The sequence below is a fragment of the Palaemon carinicauda genome, chromosome 2, assembly GCF_036898095.1.
Source record: "Palaemon carinicauda isolate YSFRI2023 chromosome 2, ASM3689809v2, whole genome shotgun sequence".
Lineage (NCBI taxonomy): Eukaryota > Metazoa > Arthropoda > Malacostraca > Decapoda > Palaemonidae > Palaemon > Palaemon carinicauda.
The window spans coordinates 191,576,365-191,598,007 of record NC_090726.1 but is presented as its reverse complement, the minus strand read 5'-3'; the positions used below and the strand labels follow the sequence as shown (position 1 = coordinate 191,598,007).

Here is a 21,643-nt window from a genome sequence, read left to right as displayed (position 1 = left end):
TCACTAAAAAAAGAGTTTTGAGTGTAAGATCTTTGAGTGATGTTGAAATCAACGGCTCAAACCTTTCAGACATAAGGAACTTAAGGACCACGTCCAAATTCCAAGCAGGAGTAGTGATCTGACGCTCCTTGGAAGTCTCAAAAGACTTGAGAAGGTCTTGAAGATCTTTATTATCAGACAGATCTAAATTTCTATGTCTAAAAACTGAAGCTAAAATGCTTCTGTAGCCCTTAATAGTTGAGGCAGAAAGGATGCGATCATTTCTAAGATAAAGTAGAAAGTCTGCAATCAGTGCTACAGTGGTACTGTATTGGAAGAGGAAATAGAGGAGGACTTGCACCAGTCTCTAAATACCTCCCATTTGGATTGGAAGATCCTGATGGTAGAGGACCTTCTAGCTCTTGCGATCGCTCTAGCTGCCTCCTTCGATAACCCACGAGCTCTAGAGAGTCTTTCGATAGAATGAAAGCAGTTAGACGAAGCGCGAGGAGACTTTGATGAAATCTTTATACAAGAGGCTGACGCAGGAGATCCATCCGTAACGGTAAACTTCTTGGAATGTCCACCGGCCATAGAAGAACCTCTGTGAACCATTCTCTCGACGGCAAGAGGGGAGCAACCAACGTCAACCTGGTCCCTTCGTGAGAAGCGATCTTCTGAAGAACCTTGTCTAGGATCTTGAATGGTGGGAAGGCATAGATGTCTAGGTGAGACCAGTCCAGAATGAAAGCGTCTATGTGGGCTGCCTCTGGATCTGAAACTGGAGAGCAGTAAGTTGGGAGCCTCTTTGTCAGTGAAGTCGCAAATAGATCTATGGTGGGTTGACCCCATGTCATCCATAGCTTCTCGCACACAGTCTTGTGCAACGTCCACTCCATGGAGATGACTTGTCCTCTACTGCTGAGGCAGTCCGCTAAGACATTCATTTCTCCTTGCACGAATCTCGTCAAAAGAGAGATGTTTCTTGCCTTATATGGAGTTTCTTCTGATCCGTGGACCAAAGACCCGAGCATTCCAGATTGTCCAGTGGTGCTCCCAAACCCAAATCCGATGCATCTGAATACAACACATGGCTTGGGTTCTTGATCGCAAGAGAAAGACCTTCTCGAAGTCTGACGTTGCTGTCCCACCAAGTCAGACATGTCTGACTGAGTTGGAGATTGGGAAAGAGATACTCTCTAAGCCCTTCTCCTTGTTCCAATGGTTTAGGTGAAATTGGAGAGGGCAAAGGTTGAGTCTCCCCAGAGAGATAAACTGCTCCAGCGATGAAAGAGTTCCCACGAGGCTCGTTCAAACTCATACTAAGCAACTGTTTTTCTCTCGCAAGTGACGGACTTTTAACAGAGCTTGTTCCATTCTTGTGGGAGACGAAAAAGCAATTCGACACTATCTCCATCCCCAAATAAAGAATAGTCTGGGATGGAGTAAGTTACGACTTCTCTTAGTTCACTATGAGACCTAGCTCCTTGGTTAGGTCTAATGTCCATCTGAGGTTCTCCAGACAGCGATTTAATGACGACGCCCTGATTAGCCAGTCGTCAAAATAAAGGGAGGCTCTGAACCCTGTAAAATGTAGAAAGCTTGCTGCATGTCGCATGAGCCTTGTAAAAACAAGAGAGCAGGACTGAGGCCGAAGCACAGTGCTCGGAATTGGTACACTACTTTCCCATTCACAAACCTCAGATATTGTTGAAAGTTTGGATGAATCGGGATGTGGAAGTATGCATCTTGAAGGTCGAGAGAGACCATCCAGTCGCCTTCCCTTACTGCTGCCAAGACAGATTTGGTAGTCTCCATCGTGAACTTTGTCTTGACAATGAACACATTGTGTGCACTTACATCTTAAGTACTCCTGCAGTGAATGTGGCGGCCAGTTCATAGGAGCCATCCCTTATGGCCTTGTTCAAGCATGACATAATTTGTACAGCAATATCATTGTCTGCTGGAAAGACCTTCTTACTTAAGGCTCCCAGGGACCAATCCAAAAAATTAAATACTTCAAACGCTCGAAAAACTCCTTTCAGGAGATGGTCTAGCTCTGAAGAAGACCATAAAATCTTGGAGCGTCTCATGGCTAGACGACGAGGAGAGTCCACTTGGCTTGAGAAGTCTCCCTGGGCAGAGGCAGGTACTCCCAAGCCGAGAACTTCTGTGTCATACCAGACGCTCGAGCGAGAAGCTAATTTAGAAGGAGGAAAAGCAAAAGTAGACTTTCCTAAACTTCTCCTGGATTCCAACCAGTCTCCCAGTAAGAGCATGGCTCTCTTGGAAGAACGAGAGAGAACTGACTTCGTATATGTAGGAGTCGAAGAAAGTCATGCCAAGAGTAAACTCAGACGGCGGAGAACGTGGAGCAGCCGTTACAAAATGAGTAGGAAAAATTTTCCTAAAGAAATTCTTATTTTTATTTAAAAAAAACAAAAAAAACAAGGGATTGTTGGACAACCCTAGGTTCCTCCTCTTCTGAATGAATCCCCAAAGGTACATTAGTTGAAAGGGGGTCATCAACTTCTTCTTCAGAAGGCAAATCATCTGATAAATCTAAAGTCTAGCGAGAAGGAGATTTATATTCAGAATGACGAAGGTAAAGCCTGACAGGCTACATCAACTTGTATATGAACAGAAGTTAAAGTTGGAGGGTCGATGTCACGTTGTGACTGCAGAGAATGTTTTTCTACTACACGTCGTGACTGAAGTGACTGACGTTCAACGTCACGTAGTAACATCGGTGACTGCTGTTCGATGCTATATCGTGACTTCGGTGACTGACGCTCGACGTCACATCGTGTCTACGGTGTCTGCCGCTCAACGTCACGTCGTGTCTGCGGTGTCTGCAGCTCAACGTCACGTTGTGACTGCGGTGGCTGACGTTCAAAGTCTCGGCAGAAATGCAGTGACTGCTGATCAAAGTTATGACTTGACTTAACTGACTGTCGATCAAAGTTACATCGAGATTTATGCTCTGCATCTCGTTTAACAGCAAAGCTGACACTAGGGACAACGTCAGCGTGACGTAACAAATCTCGTTTAGAAGGTTGAAGACCTGAATCACGTATTCCAGAACCGTGACGTACAACAAGCAAAGGATCCTTTCGCACAGGAACAGGATCGTAAGCTTTCATTAAAGAAGAAAGCTTTAACTGCATATCTTGCAAAACACTTAACTTCGGATCAACCGCACTCGGAATAGATCGTGACGTCGGTAACGTCTGTACATGAACATCATCGCTATGAATGGGATGACTACAGCTAGGATGTTGAACTTGTTCTGAAGGAACTAATTTACGTTTCAACGGTCTCGAAACCTTATGCCAAGATTTTTTAAGAAACGAGTCATCGAAAGACGAGGAGAACTTAGTCTCTCCTGTCTTATGGTAAGGACGTGCTTGAGAAGCAACGTCTGATACCTTTGAGGGAACGTCTGTTCGTTGGTTAAAGCCTCTCACTCCCTTAGGTCCTACGACATTCCTTCTCCCAGGGGTAGGGGAGCCTGAAAGAGGTCTCGGACTAGGCAAGCGACAAGCACGAACAGACGAACCCTCCGCAACACTGAACATGTTTTTCGCACTTTCTTCACTGACACTCGCATTTTTTAATAATTTCACATTAGACATGAATAAAGCTGATTTCTATCTGAAGCACGCAATTCTCCCTTAAATCAAAAGGTTAGAATTTCGAAATATGTCGTATAATGTAAGCTCATTAGTACATAATGTATCACACATGCAAAAATTAATAAACATATACATATATATAGAATAAAATGGAAATATATAAAGTTAAAAAGATCAGTGACTTGGGAGGAGACTAAAAAACTAGATCGCTAAGGACTACGTTTTCAATCTCTTACGTTTTATCTCTCTCTCTCTCTCCCTGTACAGAGATTTGGGATGAGAGTAAATATCTGAATCGAGAAGAACAACATTACTCACTCCTAAACTCCCTGTATAGAGACTAGGGACGAGAATAAAGATCTGGATCGTTCTCTCTCTCTCTCTCTCTCTCTCTCTCTCTCTCTCTCTCTCTCTCTCTCTCTCTCTCTCTGTTACTCACAAGAGAAAGGCTCACTCACTCTCCAACAATAAAAGGTTATTTGACTAAAGAAAAAAAACTAAAAGGACTAAGAAAATGAAAATTAACATGTTCCTTTAAATAAGTATACAAAAAACTTCAGTTTGTAAGAAGAATGAACAAAACGTCAAAATCGATTAACTCTTTCTGCAAAGTGAAACCGTGATTCTCTCTTTCTCTATCATAACGATAGAGTGCAAACTGCGTAGCATAAATAAACTAAACGTTAGATCATCTTTGAAAACAGCACGAAGACTATTCAAAGAATAAATTTCTTAAAATATTTTCTAAAAATATTCATCCATCTAAACAAATATAAAATATAAAAGTTGAATGGGCTCAACGTTGTTTAACTTCGTTTTCCAAGACAGTACCGCCTACAAAGAATAGGCATAGGTCACTTATAAAAAAAAAAAATATAAAATTTATCACGGTGTTTAGTATAAATGGAAAGAGAATCAAAGAGGCCTAATAAAGGCGGGTGAGATATAAAAAATATAGAGGTAAATCTATAAATATCAACAATAATTTATAAAGTGATAAAAAAAACTAAAAGCCTTTAACACACTTCCGTACACTGAGGGAAGGGTCAGCCATCTTCTCTCTATGGAAAATCCAGAGAGATTAAAAAAGCAAGGGTAAAAAATTTTTCTCTCCTTTCAAAAGAATTTCTTTTGAAGATCGTATTGATAGAGAATAATCCAACACGGCGAAAGCCATAAAACCATGAAAAATGTTATTTTCATTAGTAAAATAAATTTTTGAATATACTTACCCGATGATCATGTAGCTGTCAACTCTGTTGCCCGACAGAAATCTACGGTCGGGATACGCCAGCGATCGCTATACAGGTGGGGGTGTACACAACAGCGCCATCTGTGAGCAGGTACTCAAGTACTTCTTGTCAACAAGAACTCAATTTTCTCCTCGGTCCACTGGTTCTCTATGGGGAGGAAGGGCGGGTCCTTAAATTCATGATCATCGGGTAAGTATATTCAAAAATTTATTTTACTAATGAAAATAACATTTTTCAATATTAATCTTACCCGATGATCATGTAGCTGATTCACACCCAGGGTGGTGGGTGGAGACCAGCATACATGTTAACAAAGAAGCTAAGTATCCCGTATTTCATTTTATTAGTTATTCAAAAATAACATAAAATAAATAAGTACCTGGTAAGGAAGACGACTTGAACCATTACTCTGCCTTTATTAAGTACGTCTTCCTTACTGAGCGTAGCGGTCCTCTTAGGATGCTGAACCACTCTTAGGTGCTGAAGTATAAAGGGCTGCAACCCATACTAAAGGACCTCATCACAACCTCTAACCTCGGCGCTTCTCAAGAAAGAATTGACCACCCGCCAAATCAACAAGGATGCGGAAGGCTTCTTAGCCGACCGTACAACCCATAAAAAGTATTCAAGAGAAAGGTTAAAAAGGTTATGGGATTATGGGAATGTAGTGGCTGAGCCCTCACCTACTACTGCACTCGCTGCTACGAATGGTCCCAGGGTGTAGCAGTTCTCGTAAAGAGACTGGACATCTTTGAGATAGAATGATGCGAACACTGACTTGCTTCTCCAATAGGTTGCATCCATAACACTCTGCAGAGAACGGTTCTGTTTGAAGGCCACTGAAGTAGCCACAGCTCTCACTTCATGTGTCCTTACCTTCAGCAAAGCAAGGTCTTCTTCCTTCAGATGAGAATGTGCTTCCCTAATCAGAAGCCTGATGTAGTAAGAAACTGAGTTCTTAGACATTGGAAGAGAAGGCTTCTTGATAGCACACCATAAGGCTTCTGATTGTCCTCGTAAAGGTTTTGACCTTTTTAGATAGTACCTAAGAGCTCTAACTGGGCAAAGTACTCTCTCCAGTTCGTTCCCCACCAAGTTGGACAGGCTTGGGATCTCGAACGACTTAGGCCAAGGACGTGAAGGAAGCTCGTTTTTAGCAAAAAACCGAGCTGCAAGGAACATGTAGCCGTTTCAGATGTGAAAACTATGTTCCTGCTGAAGGCGTGGATCTCACTTACTCTTTTAGCTGTTGCCAAGCACACGAGGAAAAGTTTTTTTAATGTGAGGTCCTTAAAAGAGGCTGATTGGAGAGGTTCAAATCTTGATGACATAAGGAACCTTAGGACCACGTCTAGATTCCAGCCTGGAGTGGACAACCGACGTTCCTTTGAGGTCTCAAAAGACCTAGGGAGGTCCTGTAGATCTTTGTTGGTGGAAAGATCCAAGCCTCTGTGGCGGAAAACCGCTGCCAACATACTTCTGTAACCCTTGATCGTAGGAGCTGAAAGGGATCTTACGTTCCTTAGATGTAACAGGAAGTCAGCAATCTGGGTTACAGTGGTACTGGTTGAGGAAACTGCATTGGCCTTGCACCAGCTTCGGAAGACTTCCCATTTAGACTGATAGACTCTGAGAGTGGATGTCCTCCTTGCTCTGGCAATCGCTCTGGCTGCCTCCTTCGAAAAGCCTCTAGCTCTTGAGAGTCTTTCGATAGTCTGAAGGCAGTCAGACGAAGAGCGTGGAGGTTTGGGTGTACCTTCTTTACGTGAGGTTGACGTAGAAGGTCCACTCTTAGAGGAAGAGTCCTGAGAATGTCGACCAGCCATTGCAGTACCTCTGTGAACCATTCTCTCGCGGGCCAGAGGGGAGCAACCAACGTCAGCCGTGTCCCTTTGTGAGAGGCGAACTTCTGAAGTACCCTGTTGACAATCTTGAACGGCGGGAATGCATACAGGTCGAGATGGGACCAATCCAGCAGAAAAGCATCCACGTGAACTGCTGCTGGGTCTGGAATCGGAGAACAATACAACGGGAGCCTCTAGGTCATCGAGGTAGCGAACAGATCTATGGTTGGCTGACCCCACAGGGCCCAAAGTCTGCTGCAAACATTCTTGTGAAGGGTCCACTCTGTGGGGATGACCTGACCCTTCCGGCTGAGGCGATCTGCCATGACATTCATATCGCCCTGAATGAACCTCGTTACCAGCGTGAGCTTTCGATCTTTTGACCAGATGAGGAGGTCCCTTGCGATCTCGAACAACTTCCTCGAATGAGTCCCTCCCTGCTTGGAGATGTAAGCCAAGGCTGTGGTGTTGTCGGAGTTCACCTCCACCACCTTGTTTAGCTGGAGGGACTTGAAGTTATCAAGGCCAGATGAACCGCCAACAACTCCTTGCAATTGATGTGAAGTGTCCTTTGCTCCTGATTCCATGTTCCCGAGCATTCCTGTCCGTCCAATGTCGCACCCCAGTCCGTGTCTGATGCGTCCGAGAAGAGACGGCGGTCGGGGTTCTGACCAGCCAAAGGTAGACCTTCCTTGAGAAGAAAGCTGTTCTTCCACCACGTTAGAGTAGACCTCATCTCTTCGGAAACAGGAACTGAGACCGTCTCTAGCGTCATGTCCTTTATCCAGTGAGCAGCTAGATGATACTGAAGGGGGCGGAGGTGGAGTCTCCCTAACTCGATGAACAGGGCCAGCGATGAAAGTGTCCCTGTTAGACTCATCCACTGCCTGACTGAGCATCGGTTCCTTCTCAGCATGCTCTGGATGCATTCTAGGGCTTGGTTGATCCTTGGGGCCGACGGAAAAGCCCGAAAAGCTCGACTCTGAAGATCCATACCCAGGTAGACAATGGTCTGGGATGGGACGAGCTGGGACTTCTCTAAATTGACCAGGAGGCCCAGTTCCTTGGTCAGATCCATAGTCCATCTGAGATTCTCCAGACAGCGACGACTTGTGGGAGCTCTTAAAAGCCAGTCGTCTGACGGAGCCGGACACAAGATCATGGTACTGCTGCACAGTCTGTGAACTGTCAACCATGGGGAAGCGAGGAAGTACAGCGACAACCCGAAACTGTCTAGACTGTCTGGGTAGTACAGACAACTCCTTATCGGGTTGCTGAGGTTGCCGCACTGCGTCACAACAAGTCACCTCTGCTGGTTGTTGAACGTCTTTCCAGTGACACACTGACTCCGTAAAAAAATCCTCTATCAAGGACTAAGCTTGGACTGCATGTCTTGCAACAAAGCTCAAGGTCTATGGGAGCAGGTGTGGCAACAGACGGGGTTAGCGACTGAAGCGGAACCATTTACCCTCCCTGGAAGCATGTTATGCTTAAATAAAAGTCCATAGGAGGCTAAGCAGCTTAAGGCTCCTCTCCAAATGACAGAGTCCTCAAGGGAATACCAGAAGGAGGGAGAACAGCACTTTCTCATCTACAGGAACCATATCCGAGAAAAGCTAAGTTCTCTCAGTGAGGGTTTCACTGGTGCAAAAGCAGCAGACCAGAAGGCAACGTTATGAAACTGCTTGACAGTCTGTGAACTGTCAAAAACTGAACTGTCAACCACAACAGGAGCGTGAGGACATACAGCACTGGTGTATAAGTAGCAGACCAGAAGGCAACGTCATGTAACTGCATGACAGTTTGTGAGTTGGCAACAACCAAAGTTGTGTGGGGAAGCCTCAACTCCTGCCTGACTAGTTTGCTGCTGGCGAGTGGCGGTAACCACAGTGTGTTGCGGAGGCTGACACACCGTGTCAAAACACGGCAGCTTGTGGTAGCTCCCGCACGGCAACGGAGTGCTCTGTGTGTGGGAGTCATCATACATCTGGCAGGGTTGACTGTGCATGGGTGGAGGAGCTCTCACAACAAGAGTGTGAGAGCAGGAAGCCATGCCGGGCGCACAACCGTGGGAGGTGTAGGCCCACGGGTGCATCGTCAACCTTCTCCGCAGTCGGAGTGTGGGAGCTGGCAACAACAAAAGCAGAGTGCTGGTGCGTGGGAGGGGCTGCGGTGGGTTGAGGAGCATGCGGTATGGTATGCAGAGCATGCTGTAAGGTATGCAGAGCATGCTGTAAGGTATGCAGAGCATGCTGTAAGGTATGCAGAGCATGCTGTAAGGAATGCAGAGCATGCTGTAAGGTATGCAGAGCATGCTGTAAGGTATGCAGAGCATGCTGTAAGGTATGCAGAGCATGCTGTAAGGTATGCAGAGCATGCTGTAAGGTATGCAGAGCATGCTGTAAGGTATGCAGAGCATGCTGCATGGGCTGCGGAGAAAGCCGCATAGTGCTGGAACCCGGCAGCTCTACAGAACCTTCCCACTGCTGATGCGGTAGCTCACGCATGTTAGCAGATGGTGCAGCAAGAACATGCGTCTGGCAGGGTGGACTGCGCATCGGTGGTGGAGCTCTCACAGGTGGAGGGTGGGAGCAGGCAGCCGCAGTATCTGCTGAGCGCACAACCTCGGCGGGTTGTAGGTTAACAGGCTGCATTGTCAACCTTCCAGCATGATACTCCTGCATGAAGGAGCAAGCTGAGACTGTATAGTCTGCAGCATGGACCACTAGGGTCTATGAAAGACAACAACAAACGGAGCTACTGTCCGTTGTGACTGAGGGTCTAAAACAGCTGGTGCGGCAACAGACGGAGTTACTGCCTGTTGCGGTACCACCTAGCCTCTCTTAGGAGGTGTGCAGTTGTCGTACTGCAGCGAGTCCGAACTGACCCAGTGGCTACACCTAGGCCGTTGGACTTGCGCGGAAGGGACCGACTTGCACTTAAAAGCTGCAAGATTTGGTCCATGGTTTCTGCGAGAAACCTCTTCCGCAGACGAGGAATAAATGGGCTCTCTCGTCTTTGTGTGGGTGGGGTGATCACGTCGGCAACGTGTGTAGATACACCCGAAACCACAGAGGGAAACGTCTGTTCGTCGATCAAGGCCTGAGGAACCCATAAGTCCTTCGACATTACTTCTCCCCTGGGCTTGGGAGCTTGTAAGAGGTATCGGACTAGGTGAACAACTGGCACGAACAGACGAACCCTCGAACGCAACACTGTAACACTTTGCGCATATCACTTTATCACTTTTGATTTTCTGTTTGCACTTATTTCACTGAACTCGAAACTTTAAGTGGTTTGTACCTGAAACACGCAATCCTATCCTTCATTTAAAGGTAGTAATTGCGAAAACAGTATTACAATGTAACAGAAAAACATAATGAAAGATAAAGAATTCAGTGGCTGGAAAAGAGACTAAACACTAGATCAAATAAACTACGTTTAAAATCTCTCACCGCATAAAGCCTGGGAACAAGAATAAAACTCAAGAAACGTTTTACCTTCTTCCCCTATATCGACTAGGGAGAAGAGCAAAAAAAAAACGAGAACAACGTTACCCGCTTGAACTAAACGTTTATCCTCCTCTCTCTCCCTCCGTCTCTATCTCTCTCTCTCTCTCTCTTGACTTAGAACCTGAGAGATGAGCCCAATTATATATATCGTTAAAACAAATTATTTGTTAAAGGAAAAAAACTGAAAGGTTTCCCAAATAAAAAGTTCCTTTATAGAATTAAAACCATTTAAGCTAAGAAAGAATGAACGAAACGCTAGAATCGGTTTACTCTTACTGCAACGTGAAACCGTGAAATACTCTCTCTCTATCGTAACGATAGAGCGCAAGTTGAACGTTCTGAACGTCAACAACTGCGGAGACTAAACAAAACGTTAGTTCAACTTTGAAAACAGTACGAGACTTATCAAAGAAATTCTTTCAAAAACATTAAAATAGCATAAATTCTTAACAGGAAAAACGATATGACGAGCTCAATGTTAATTAACTCAAATTAATTCCAAAAGCTTGCTAAGCTAATGATAAAGCTTCCTGAATAGCGAAGGCTAAACTCTAGAGCAAATACATCACCAAATCGTGAACAATAACTCCAGAATCAACAGCGTATCCAAGTAGGTCTAGCCGGAGGCACGACAGAGGAAAAATTGAGTTCTTGTTGACAAGAAGTACTTGAGTACCTGCTCACAGATGGCGCTGTTGTGTACACCCCCACCTGTATAGCGATCGCTGGCGTATCCCGACCGTAGATTTCTGTCGGGCAACAGAGTTGACAGCTACATGATCATCGGGTAAGATTAATATTGAAAAAAGTACTTCACCAATTAGTTGAAAACTTTGAGGTTAAGCACGAGCGGAATCAATGTTGTCGTTACACTCGACAGAGAAGAACTGAACTCCTGGAGAAGTATATGCGGTATCTGGCCGATAGTCGGCGCTGGTGGGCACACCCGGCAGCCATCATGACGATCGCTCGCGAGTTTTTGGAATCTGTCGACCGTCGGAGACGTAAGCTATATATATATTCACCGGCTAAGTTTAATATTTAAAAATGCTGTATATACATTAAAGAATAAACATCTATCTATCTCTCATGGCAATTCCCCCAATTTTGGGAGGTGGCCGACATAAGAAAAAAAAAAAATGTAATATTTTCCTCATTGTTCCTCCTTACCAGACGAGGGACTCAGCCAAGTCTGATTGGTACTGCTAGGGTACCACAGCTCACTCTCCCCCTTCTCCCACCAAAAATGAAGCTGCATATGGTAACTCCCCTACTACTGCTACCTCAGCAGCCCGACGCAGCAGCATGGCCTATCAAAATTGTCACAATCTCTCACCATTCATTTCTATTCATAGCATGCTCCTTTTGTCTCTCTCACATCTATCCTCCTATCACCCAGAGCTTTCTTTACTCCATCTATCTACCCAAGCCTTGGCCTTAGTCTTGCATTTCTCCAATCAACTCTTGTATTCATCACTTTCTTCAGCAGGCAACATTTTTTCATCTTTTTTACATGGCCAAACCACCTCAAAACATTTATACCCACTCTACCTACTAATTCATTTCTCACACCTGTTCTCACATTTACTACTTCATTCCTAACCCCATCCAATCAAGATACACCAACCATAATCCTCAGATACTTTATCTCAAAGACATTAAATATCTGTCTCTACGTCACTTTCGTTTCTCCACAATTCTGACCCATACATAACAGTTTGTACAATCAAATTCTCATACTCAGCTCTCTATACATTCATCCCTAGCTCCCTATTCTTTACCACTCCCTTCACTGCCCAAAACACTTTACATCCTTCATTCACTCTTTGAATTACATCTGCTTTCACTTCACCATTTTCAGCAACAACAGAACAAAATACTTAAAGCTAATCTTTTTTCTCAAGTAACACTCCTTTCAACATGACATTCAATCTAGTACCACTCTCCCTGCTCGTGCATCTCATAACCTGACACTTAGCCACATTGACTCATAACTTCCTTCTCTCACACACCCTTCCAAACTCTGCCACTAATCGACACAGCTTCTCCTCCAAGTCTGCAACCAATACATTATCATCTGCAAACAACAACTGATTCACCTCCCACCCATGATCACTCTCATCTATCAATTTCAATTCACAACCAATCACTCAAGCATTAACCTCACTTACCGCTCCATCAACAAACAAATTGAACAACCATGGCGACATCACACATCCCTGTCTCAGCCCCACTCTCACTGGAAACCACTCACTCACTTCATTCCCTATCCTAATACACGCTTTATTGCTTATGTATAAACTCTTCACTGCTTGCAACAAACTTCCACCAATTCCATATAACCACATCACATCCCTATCAACTCTATCACAGGCTTTCTCCAGATCCATAAATGCCAAATATACCTCCTTACCTTTTGCTAAATATTTCTCTCGTACCTGCCTAACTATAAAAATCTGCTCATACATCCCCTACCTCTTCTGAAGCCACCTTGTTAGATTGCATCCTCCATTTCATCTTTGATCCTATTAATTAACACTACAATACACTTTTCCAACCACACTCAACAAACAATACCCATAGATTTACAACACTCACGCACATCTCCCTTAACTTTGCATAGTGGAACAACACACACACACACACCCAGGCCACTGGCACCCTTGACAACATAAAACATAAAATAATATACAATTTCACCAACCATTTCAGCACAGTCACACGCCTTCCTTCAACATCTCAGCCCTATCATCATCCATACCAAGTGCTTTTCCTGCTCTCGTTTCATCTAATGCTCTCTTCATTTCCTCTCTTGTAATCTCTCTCATTCTCCTCTCCCATCACTGATACCTCAACACCTGCAACAGCAATTATAACTGCCTCCTTATCATCCTCAACATTCAGCAACCTGTCAAAATATACAGCCCATCTTTTTCTTGCTTCATCTCCTTTCAACCACCTTCCATTTTCATCTTTCACCATCTCTTCACTCCTCGATCCACCCTTCCTTACTCTCTTCACTTCTTTCCAAAATGTCTTATTCTCTTCATATGAACTACCCAATCCTTGACCCCACCTCCAGTCAGCCACCCTCTTTACCTCAGCTACCTTCCGTTTCACTTTCACATTTTCTCCTAACATCTATTTCTTGCTCAAAATAGTATATCTAATAAACAAGACACATAAGATAACCTGTTTAATCATAAACCAATCAGCTTTTATGAACCTATACTGTAGTACAGTACGAGGGGGTTATCTACTGTGTTAGGCGACCACTCGTAGGCTATGATCAGTGAGTCGGTAGGTTGTGAATGGACCCACCCTAGAGCAACAAGCATTCCGGATTCTCGATCTTCACGGCTGTCTCTGTTGCCTAAACCCCATGAATACGGAGGGGCAACTCTATTATAATAGGATTTTCTTTCAAGGAGTTATGCATGAACTGAGTTATCCCCACTACTTTCTGTCATGTGCATTTTCTACCTAAATTCCCATCTAACTTAGGTCTTCATCTTCTTGACTTTCTGGGCTGCCTACACGTCTTCATCGTGCTCCATCCATTTCTACTAAGCACTTTTCTTACAATTCCTACTTCTCCCATTCTCAACCCCTGCCAATCTACTTACCAATCCTATCGGCACCAAATCTTTCAACATTAATGCTTGAGAACTTAAAGGATTTTCACAATTTCTAAATCTATAGAGACAAGATATAACAGATCAATGTACAGTAGTACTAAATGTAGAGAATCCCTTTTGCCCTGATTCATTGTCATAGAGTTGTAATTTTGTTTTCTGAGGTGTCTTTCTCTCATTTTTAATCACACTGCAATGCATTTACAACACTCTTTGGTGTGTGAAAAACATACACAAGTACGGTAATTAAAAAGGGATTAAGTAGTGAAGGAAAAGGTAAAGTTGTAAACATTTCATTATAAATGGTAAAAGATAAAGGTTCTGAACAATATCTGGAGATGAAAATCTCAACATAACTAAAGCACGCAATGTTATGTACTTTAGTTTTAAGGTTTTCTCCTTCATTAGCACAATGAAATGGTAACCAGATAGTATTTAAAAGGTTGTCAGGCTGTTAAAAATCCATGAGTAGACACTTATGCACTAATGAATGGATGGACAGGCAATTTCATAAAGCATGTACTGTAGTGGAGATGTGTGTGGAAAATGTTTTGATACTTGTTTCCACGTTCAACTTTATAAAATTTAAAAAACATTTCATTCTTACTGAATCCTAAAATTGGCCTCTTGTAAATATGACAGATCCAAAATTGTTTTTGAATTCATGAGCTTTATATACACAGTAAACCATTTGCTTATAATTGCGAAATGTCATACCAGGTACTACACAAGAACTCTCTTTTTTTGGAGGATGAATGCAATGCAACATTTGCAACTTACCAGACACTTAGTATCTACTAGAGACCTAAATTTTATTGACATCTTGAAGACAAATCAAAATTTCATTAAATACTAGACAATTTTTTTTTAAATCACAAAACTTTTTTTTCCTGTAAATAAAAATCATAATTACCAAATTTAAATATGGGTTGTACAGATACCATAAAAAACTAACCAGTTTCAAAAGAGCAGTTATTACTCTTCAATTATACTTCATGTAGTCATTAATTGGTATCCAGACTTGAAACTTGACATGGAAAATAAGGAGATAATTTATATAGCCCTTCAAAAAACAACTGTGATGTATGGATCGGAGTTGTGGGGAATGAAAGTGACAGAGAGACAGAAATTGAATGTGTTTGAGATGAAGTGTCTAAGGAGTATGGCTGGTGTATCTCGAGTAGATAAGGTTAGGAACGAAGTAGTAAGGGTGAGAAAGGGTGTAAGAAATGAGTTAGCAGCTACAGTGGATATGAATGTGTTGAGGTGGTTTAGCCATGTTGAGAGAATGGAAAATGGCTGCCTGCTAAAGAAGGTGATGAATGCAAAAGTTGATGGGAGAAGTACAAGAAGGCCAAGGTTTGGGTGGATGGATGGAGTGAAGGAAGCTCTGGGTGATAGGAGGATAGATGTGAGAGGCAAGAGAGCGTGCTAGAAATAGGAATGAATGGCGAGCGATTGCAGTTCTGTTAGGCCCTGCTGCTTCCTCCGGTGCCTTGGATGACCGCGGAGGTAGCAGCAGTAGGGGATTCAGCATTATGAAGCTTCATCTGTGGTGGATAATGTGGGAGGGTGGGCTGTGCCACCCTAACAGTACCAGCCGAACATGGTTGAGTCCCTTGTCAGGCTGGGAGGAACATAGAGAGGAGACGTCCCCTTTTTTGTTTCATTTGTTTGGTCGGCTACCCTCCAAAATTGGGGGAAGTGCCTTGGTATATGTATGTATGATGTCAAAAACGAAGAAACTCTGTCCACTGCTATAAGCAACCCTATTCTCTTGTAAATGCAATAAGTTGTTTGACTCTTTAACTTACTTATTCTTTTTCTAATAAATTCATAATTTTAATTGCAGAGAATGTGAACAAAATTCACAAAAGCAGATTTGAACTGAAAGCCAAAAGTTAGGTGTAATATTTTGTTTCCCATTTACAGAAACAAGTATGATTATATTTATACATAACCAACTTTTAACACTTACCAAAACCCAGTTGTCAATTTCATTCAACTTGCGTACTAAATTCGCTACTCGTAAATACACATCCCTTCGCAGATTAAACCCTTCTCCCGGGTTCACAGTATACAAAAGATACCTGCAATATAAAAAAGTTACTGTAAACAAAAGCTATAAAACATAGAAAAATAACATGACAGTTTCTATAGCAAATTATATTGTCACTATACAGTATTCAATAAACAATCTTGAAGTCTTCAAGACCTATCCATGGTTACCGGATGACGCGCTACTGTTTGTGAGCAGAAAGATATGGCAAAGATAGAAGGTCTATCATGTATGCTAGACTGTGCTATGTAATTAAAGACTTATTAGTTCACTTGAATGTCAATTAAGAGACAAAATGGTCTTGTTCATATTTTCTCAATAAAGATGTACAAGCTATAAGTAACACTGAATGTTGGCATCATAATTTCTAATTTTTTTCAAGGGTTTATTAGAAAATAAAATTAATTACTGTAGTTCATTATGTCTACTTAACATTCAGTAATATTTTGGTAAAGTCCCACCCAGCCATGATCACAATCAGTACATAGGAGCTATAATTTTTGTTGTGTTTTATTGGTTTTATGAGCAAAGCGAGCACACGGCGCAGCAAAACCCATTAAGGACTCCATCGAAACATCATCTAAATCTAATGGTTTTTTCCGCTTACGAAAAAAGAAAAACATCAAGCTCCTATGTACTAGCAAGCAGTAATGGCTGGGTGGGACTCTACCGAAATATTACCTAAAATTTATCTGATCTAGTAGGACCACTTGAATTGGCTAATATGCATAACCTTAGTTTAGGTAGTGTTATTGCTTAGGGGTTCTGAGGTATGATGGCAACATCTACGTACAACTAGAAAATGGGAAGGAAATTTCCATTCTCTAAGCGTACATGAGACCCTGGCCGTCAATATACAAAAGCTCATATTTCTCTAATTAAATACAAGGGTATCATATATCGGTACCCCTTTAGCTACCTTTGTTCTTAGATGTGAATGTTACAAAGACATCTTCAATAATGCCTACAGTGTTCCACATTAGGTTCACTGACGGCCTTAACACCCTATGGGAGGAGAAGGCGTTGCCTGGGTTACGGACTCCAGGTCCTTAAGCTGGAAGGATACAATGACAGTCCTAAAAAAAAAAACATTTGTGTAAAGTATAACATACTTACTTTTCATCTTTCGAAGCTCCTATTTCACATGTTTCATCTACATTTCCCAAAGCTGAAAGTCCTTGCAATAGAAATAAGATAGCAATTGTTTTGACAGACGTCATTTTAAATGTTGCTATCCCAACACATTGCCATTGGTTAGAACTGGATCGTTGGTGGCCAACTTTTGCCTTTGTAACGGCGCACCATAGTCTGAGATAGATATATGTACAGTATGTATGTATGTATGTATGTATGTATGTGTGTGTGTATATATACATATATATATATATATATATATATATATATATATATATATATATATATATATATATATATGTATGTATATATATATATATATATATATATATATATATATATATATATATATATATATATATATATATATATATATATATATATATATATATGTATATATATATGTATATATATATATATATATATATATATATATATATATATATATATATATATATATATAAAATCTCCTTTCCCTTAGCTTTTTATAAAGATATTAGTCTTAAAATAATTTCCTTTTCATTTCTTTATCATTTTTGTTCTTATTTTTCCTATCGTGATACTCGTAGTTTCTCATCTCAGCTACTTAGTTCTGTATTAGTAACCTATCCAGGAATGGCAAGATTTGGATCAAAGTTTATGTAAATAGAGTATTGTGTGTATAGCAAGTTTGAAGCTCCATCGGTGGGACTTAGCCATTCTGGTATACAGTACAGTATATTAATATCAAGTAAGTAATTATGTGGATTTTTTTTCCAGCTCACTGAGGCTCTTTCTCGGTTCTGTAGTGATAAAAATGAATGGTCTAACAGAACACACACACACACACACACACACACACACACACACACACACACACATTGTACGGCAATGCGTAGAATATAGAAATCCTCTTTTGATGGCATTTGAGGACTATGAAAAAGCCTTTGATAGTGTACACCGGTCAATTTTGTGGCGAGTCTTGCATTATTATGGAATTCCTCTTGAATGTGTAAAGTTGATTAAGTCATTTCATGAGCATAGCAAGTACAAAGTTAATGTTAGTGGAGTTCTATCAAATGAATTTCTAGTAAACAGTTGAGTACTCCAAGGGAATGTGTTGTCGCCTATGCTATTTATCCTCCTCATGGATTTTGTAATGTGTAGAACAGTCGGAGATGGTGGAGAAGGATTGAACTGGATTGGTAATAGGATAAAAGCAGACCTAGAGTATGTTGATGATGTCCTTGTTAACAGACCACCACAGGATTTGCAATGCTTTTTTACAAGAATGCATGAAATATTACACGAGGTTGGGTTTAAGATAAATAGAAGAAAGACAAGAGATGATGAGAACGGAATATGTAATGGAAGATGAAATATCACTGGAAGGAGAAAGAATTAATAAGGTAGAATCATTTTAGTATCTAGGAACTATGATATCTAATTCAGGGGCTTAACAATTGGAGTTTAGTGAAAGATTGAAAAAAGCAAACCAGACAATGGTTATGTTAAGTAAGATTTGGAAATAAAATCGCCTGATACCACATAAAAATCAGACCATATATCAGTTTAGTGAAATCGATGTTACTATATGGACGCGAGTCATGGTATGGCAATGAAACAATCTCCAATAGATTTATTAGATTTGAGAACAAAACCCTCAGAAGGATATTGGTAGTTAAATGGCAGGACATTATTAAAAAAAAAAAATACAACAGAGATTACTCGAGTGCCATATGGGAATGAGATCATGATGAGGGGTAAATGGAAATGGTTTTGGTATGCTCTTCGCACTCCCCAAGGGAGATTAGTTCACAGAACGTTTAACTGGCCTCCACAAGGCTTGGCAGAGTTGGAAAGCCCGGGCCTACATGGCTGACGACTATGAAGCGTGAAGTAGGATACGATGAATGGAGAAGTATTGAATTAAAAGCTCAAGATAGAGAGACTGGTGAAATCTAACCGAGGCCGTTTGCGCCAATAGGTGTGGGAGATGATGATGAAGTATTTTGGGGGTCACTTCATTTTCAGCCAGTGTCATCTCAGCAGTTATTCCATAGTAAAAGGGGCTTTCCATATTCTGAGTTCTTTTTAGGATAGCTTCGACTTCAAACTCACTGAATTCATCCATGGGCACATCAAGGTCTTCATCAGCTTCAAGTATGCCAATCATATTATTCCCTTCATATCTCATATACATGACCCCACTAAAGTGTTCCATACAACGTAGCCTTTCTTCATCTTCTGTTGTTATAACAGATCCCACTCTCTTTTTATGAGTATATGCTTCTTCTTCTTCTTTGCCCCCGTAGAGATTTCATCAATAATTCTATGTGTGATTCTTACACCATAGCCACTCCGTTAATTCATAGCTTTGTCAGCCTTATCTGCTTTCCTGTCTAATCATTGGGAGTTAATGGCAGGACAGGATTCTAAATGAAACTATAAGACAGATTACTAGAGTCCCATATATGGATGAGATCATGGTGAGGGGTAGATGGAGATGGTTTGGGTATGCTCTTTGCACTCCCCAAGAGAGATTAGTTCGCCAAACGTTCAGGTGGGCTCTAAAAGGCACTAGAAGAGTTGGAAGATCCAATCATACAGGGCTGAAGACTATGATGCATGAAGTGGGAGATGATAGATGGAGAAGTATTGAATTAAAAGCTCAAGATAGAGGCATCTGGCGAAATCTAATCGAGGCCCTTTGCGTCAATGGGCGTAGAAGATGATGACTAAAAATGCTCAGTTGTATCCTCTGCCTCCCTACACAACACACAAAGCCTATCCTTTTCATTCCTGTTTCTATAACTTTCTTTTAAATCTATAGTATTTTACCTTGTGTTCATAATTATTACTGCTTCCATAGTGTTAAGTTCTCTCATGTAATCTCTTCTGCCAACTACTATTTACAAACCTCAGTTTGGTCACTTCAGCTTTCTTTTCTTTTATTTTTCTTTTCCTTTGATTTACCACTTTACATTTTATTTCTTTTTTTTTTGAATTTTGTTTTTTATACTTTCCCACTTCTTCAATCTTAATATCATACTCTTTGCATATTTCTATAATATTTTCCCCCCAGCATTCCCCACATGATTCCCTTATTTAGTCTTCCACTATCTCCTTAACTATAATTGTTATCATCCGCTCGACTTTTCCTTGTACGTGTACTTGACTGGGGATGGGGTGAGTCTCCGTCTCTCATGCTTGTCAAAAGGGCAGTTAACTATCAAGCAAGTGCATGAGTAATGTCTTATCAAGGACATTACAGCAGACTCTCGAAGATTGTGGGAGGCTCACATACAGTAGGTTACTGCATAACGACGGCTAATATAGTCCACGTATTGATCAAGTATGGAACATGGAGCCAGACTTTCTATAAATCCACACTTTTTAGTAAGATATTGTTTTCAGACTCTATAAATTCCAGACTTTTAAATTAGATATTGTATCCTGGCTGCCTATAAATGTCACACTCTTTTATAAGACATTATATCCTGACTGTCTGTAAATTCCCACCTTTTAATTAAATGAGATATTGTATCCGGACTGTCTATAAATTCCACACTTTTAATTAAATGAAATATTGTATCCTGAGTTTAATACAGTAATTAGGCACGAATAAGACTATTTAACTCTATAGTTTTCCTATGGATATTTAAGCGTTTTGAACTCGTAAAAAACTGTTGGAAATTCTTAGTCGAATCTATAATTGCCAAAGAAAGGACACATATACAACTTTAGATTCACATTACTATTATCATCATTATTACTTGCTAGGCTACAACCCTAGTTGGAAAAGCAGAATGCTATAAGCTCAGGGGCCCCAACAGGGAAAATAGCCCAGAGAGGAAAAGAAACAAGGAAAAATAAAATATCTTTAGAATAGTAACATTAAAATAAATATTTCCTATAAAACTATAAAAACTTTAATAAAACAATAGGAAGAGAAAGAAGATTGAATAGTGTGCCCGAGTGCACCTCAAGCAAGAGAACTCTAACCCAAGACAGTGGAAGACAATGGTACAGAGGCTATGGCACGACCGAAAACTAGAGAACAATGGTTTGATTTTGGTGTGTCCTCCTAGAAGAGCTGTTTGCCATAGCTAAATAGTCTCTTCTACCCTTACCAAAAGGAAAGTAGCCACTGAACAATTACAGTGTTGTAGTTAACTCCTTGGGTGAGGAAGAATTGTCTGGTAATCTCAGTGTTGTCAGGTGTATGAGGACAGAGGAGAATATGTCATAAATAGGCCAGACTATTCGGTGTATGTGTAGGCAAATGGAAAGTGAACCATAACCAGAGAGAAGGATCCAATGCAATACTGTCTGGGCAGTCAATGGACCTCATAACTCTCTAGCGGTAGTATCTCAACGGGTGGCTGGTGCCCTGGCCAACCTACTACCTCTAAACTGAATTAGACTTATTTGAGTTAAGGTTGATATCCCTAGGTTTCAGCATCGTTCTATTTAGAAAGACCATTTTTAGTATAGACTTAAAAAGCTAATCATAAGAATTTTCTGTTTGTTTTACGTGATGCAAAAAATTGGAAAATATGTTAAATTAGTTACACGAACTTTGGATATCTGCTATATAAAATAGTAGGATA

General features: G+C 41.2%; 1 protein-coding gene across 1 annotated transcript in view; it reads right to left on the bottom strand.

The window, feature by feature from the left end:
* LOC137628848 (GDP-fucose protein O-fucosyltransferase 2-like) overlaps positions 1-17,158 on the bottom strand; it is a 91,664-nt gene extending 74,506 nt beyond the window's left edge. Inside the window, exons 1-2 of the mRNA XM_068360091.1 lie at positions 17,034-17,158; positions 15,837-15,948 (exon numbers count right to left, since the gene is read on the bottom strand). Of these exons, the coding sequence (XP_068216192.1) occupies positions 15,837-15,948; positions 17,034-17,137 (216 nt within the window). The 5' untranslated portion in view covers positions 17,138-17,158. The remainder of the gene's footprint in view (positions 1-15,836; positions 15,949-17,033) is intronic.
* Between the last annotated feature and the right edge of the window lie 4,485 nt (positions 17,159-21,643).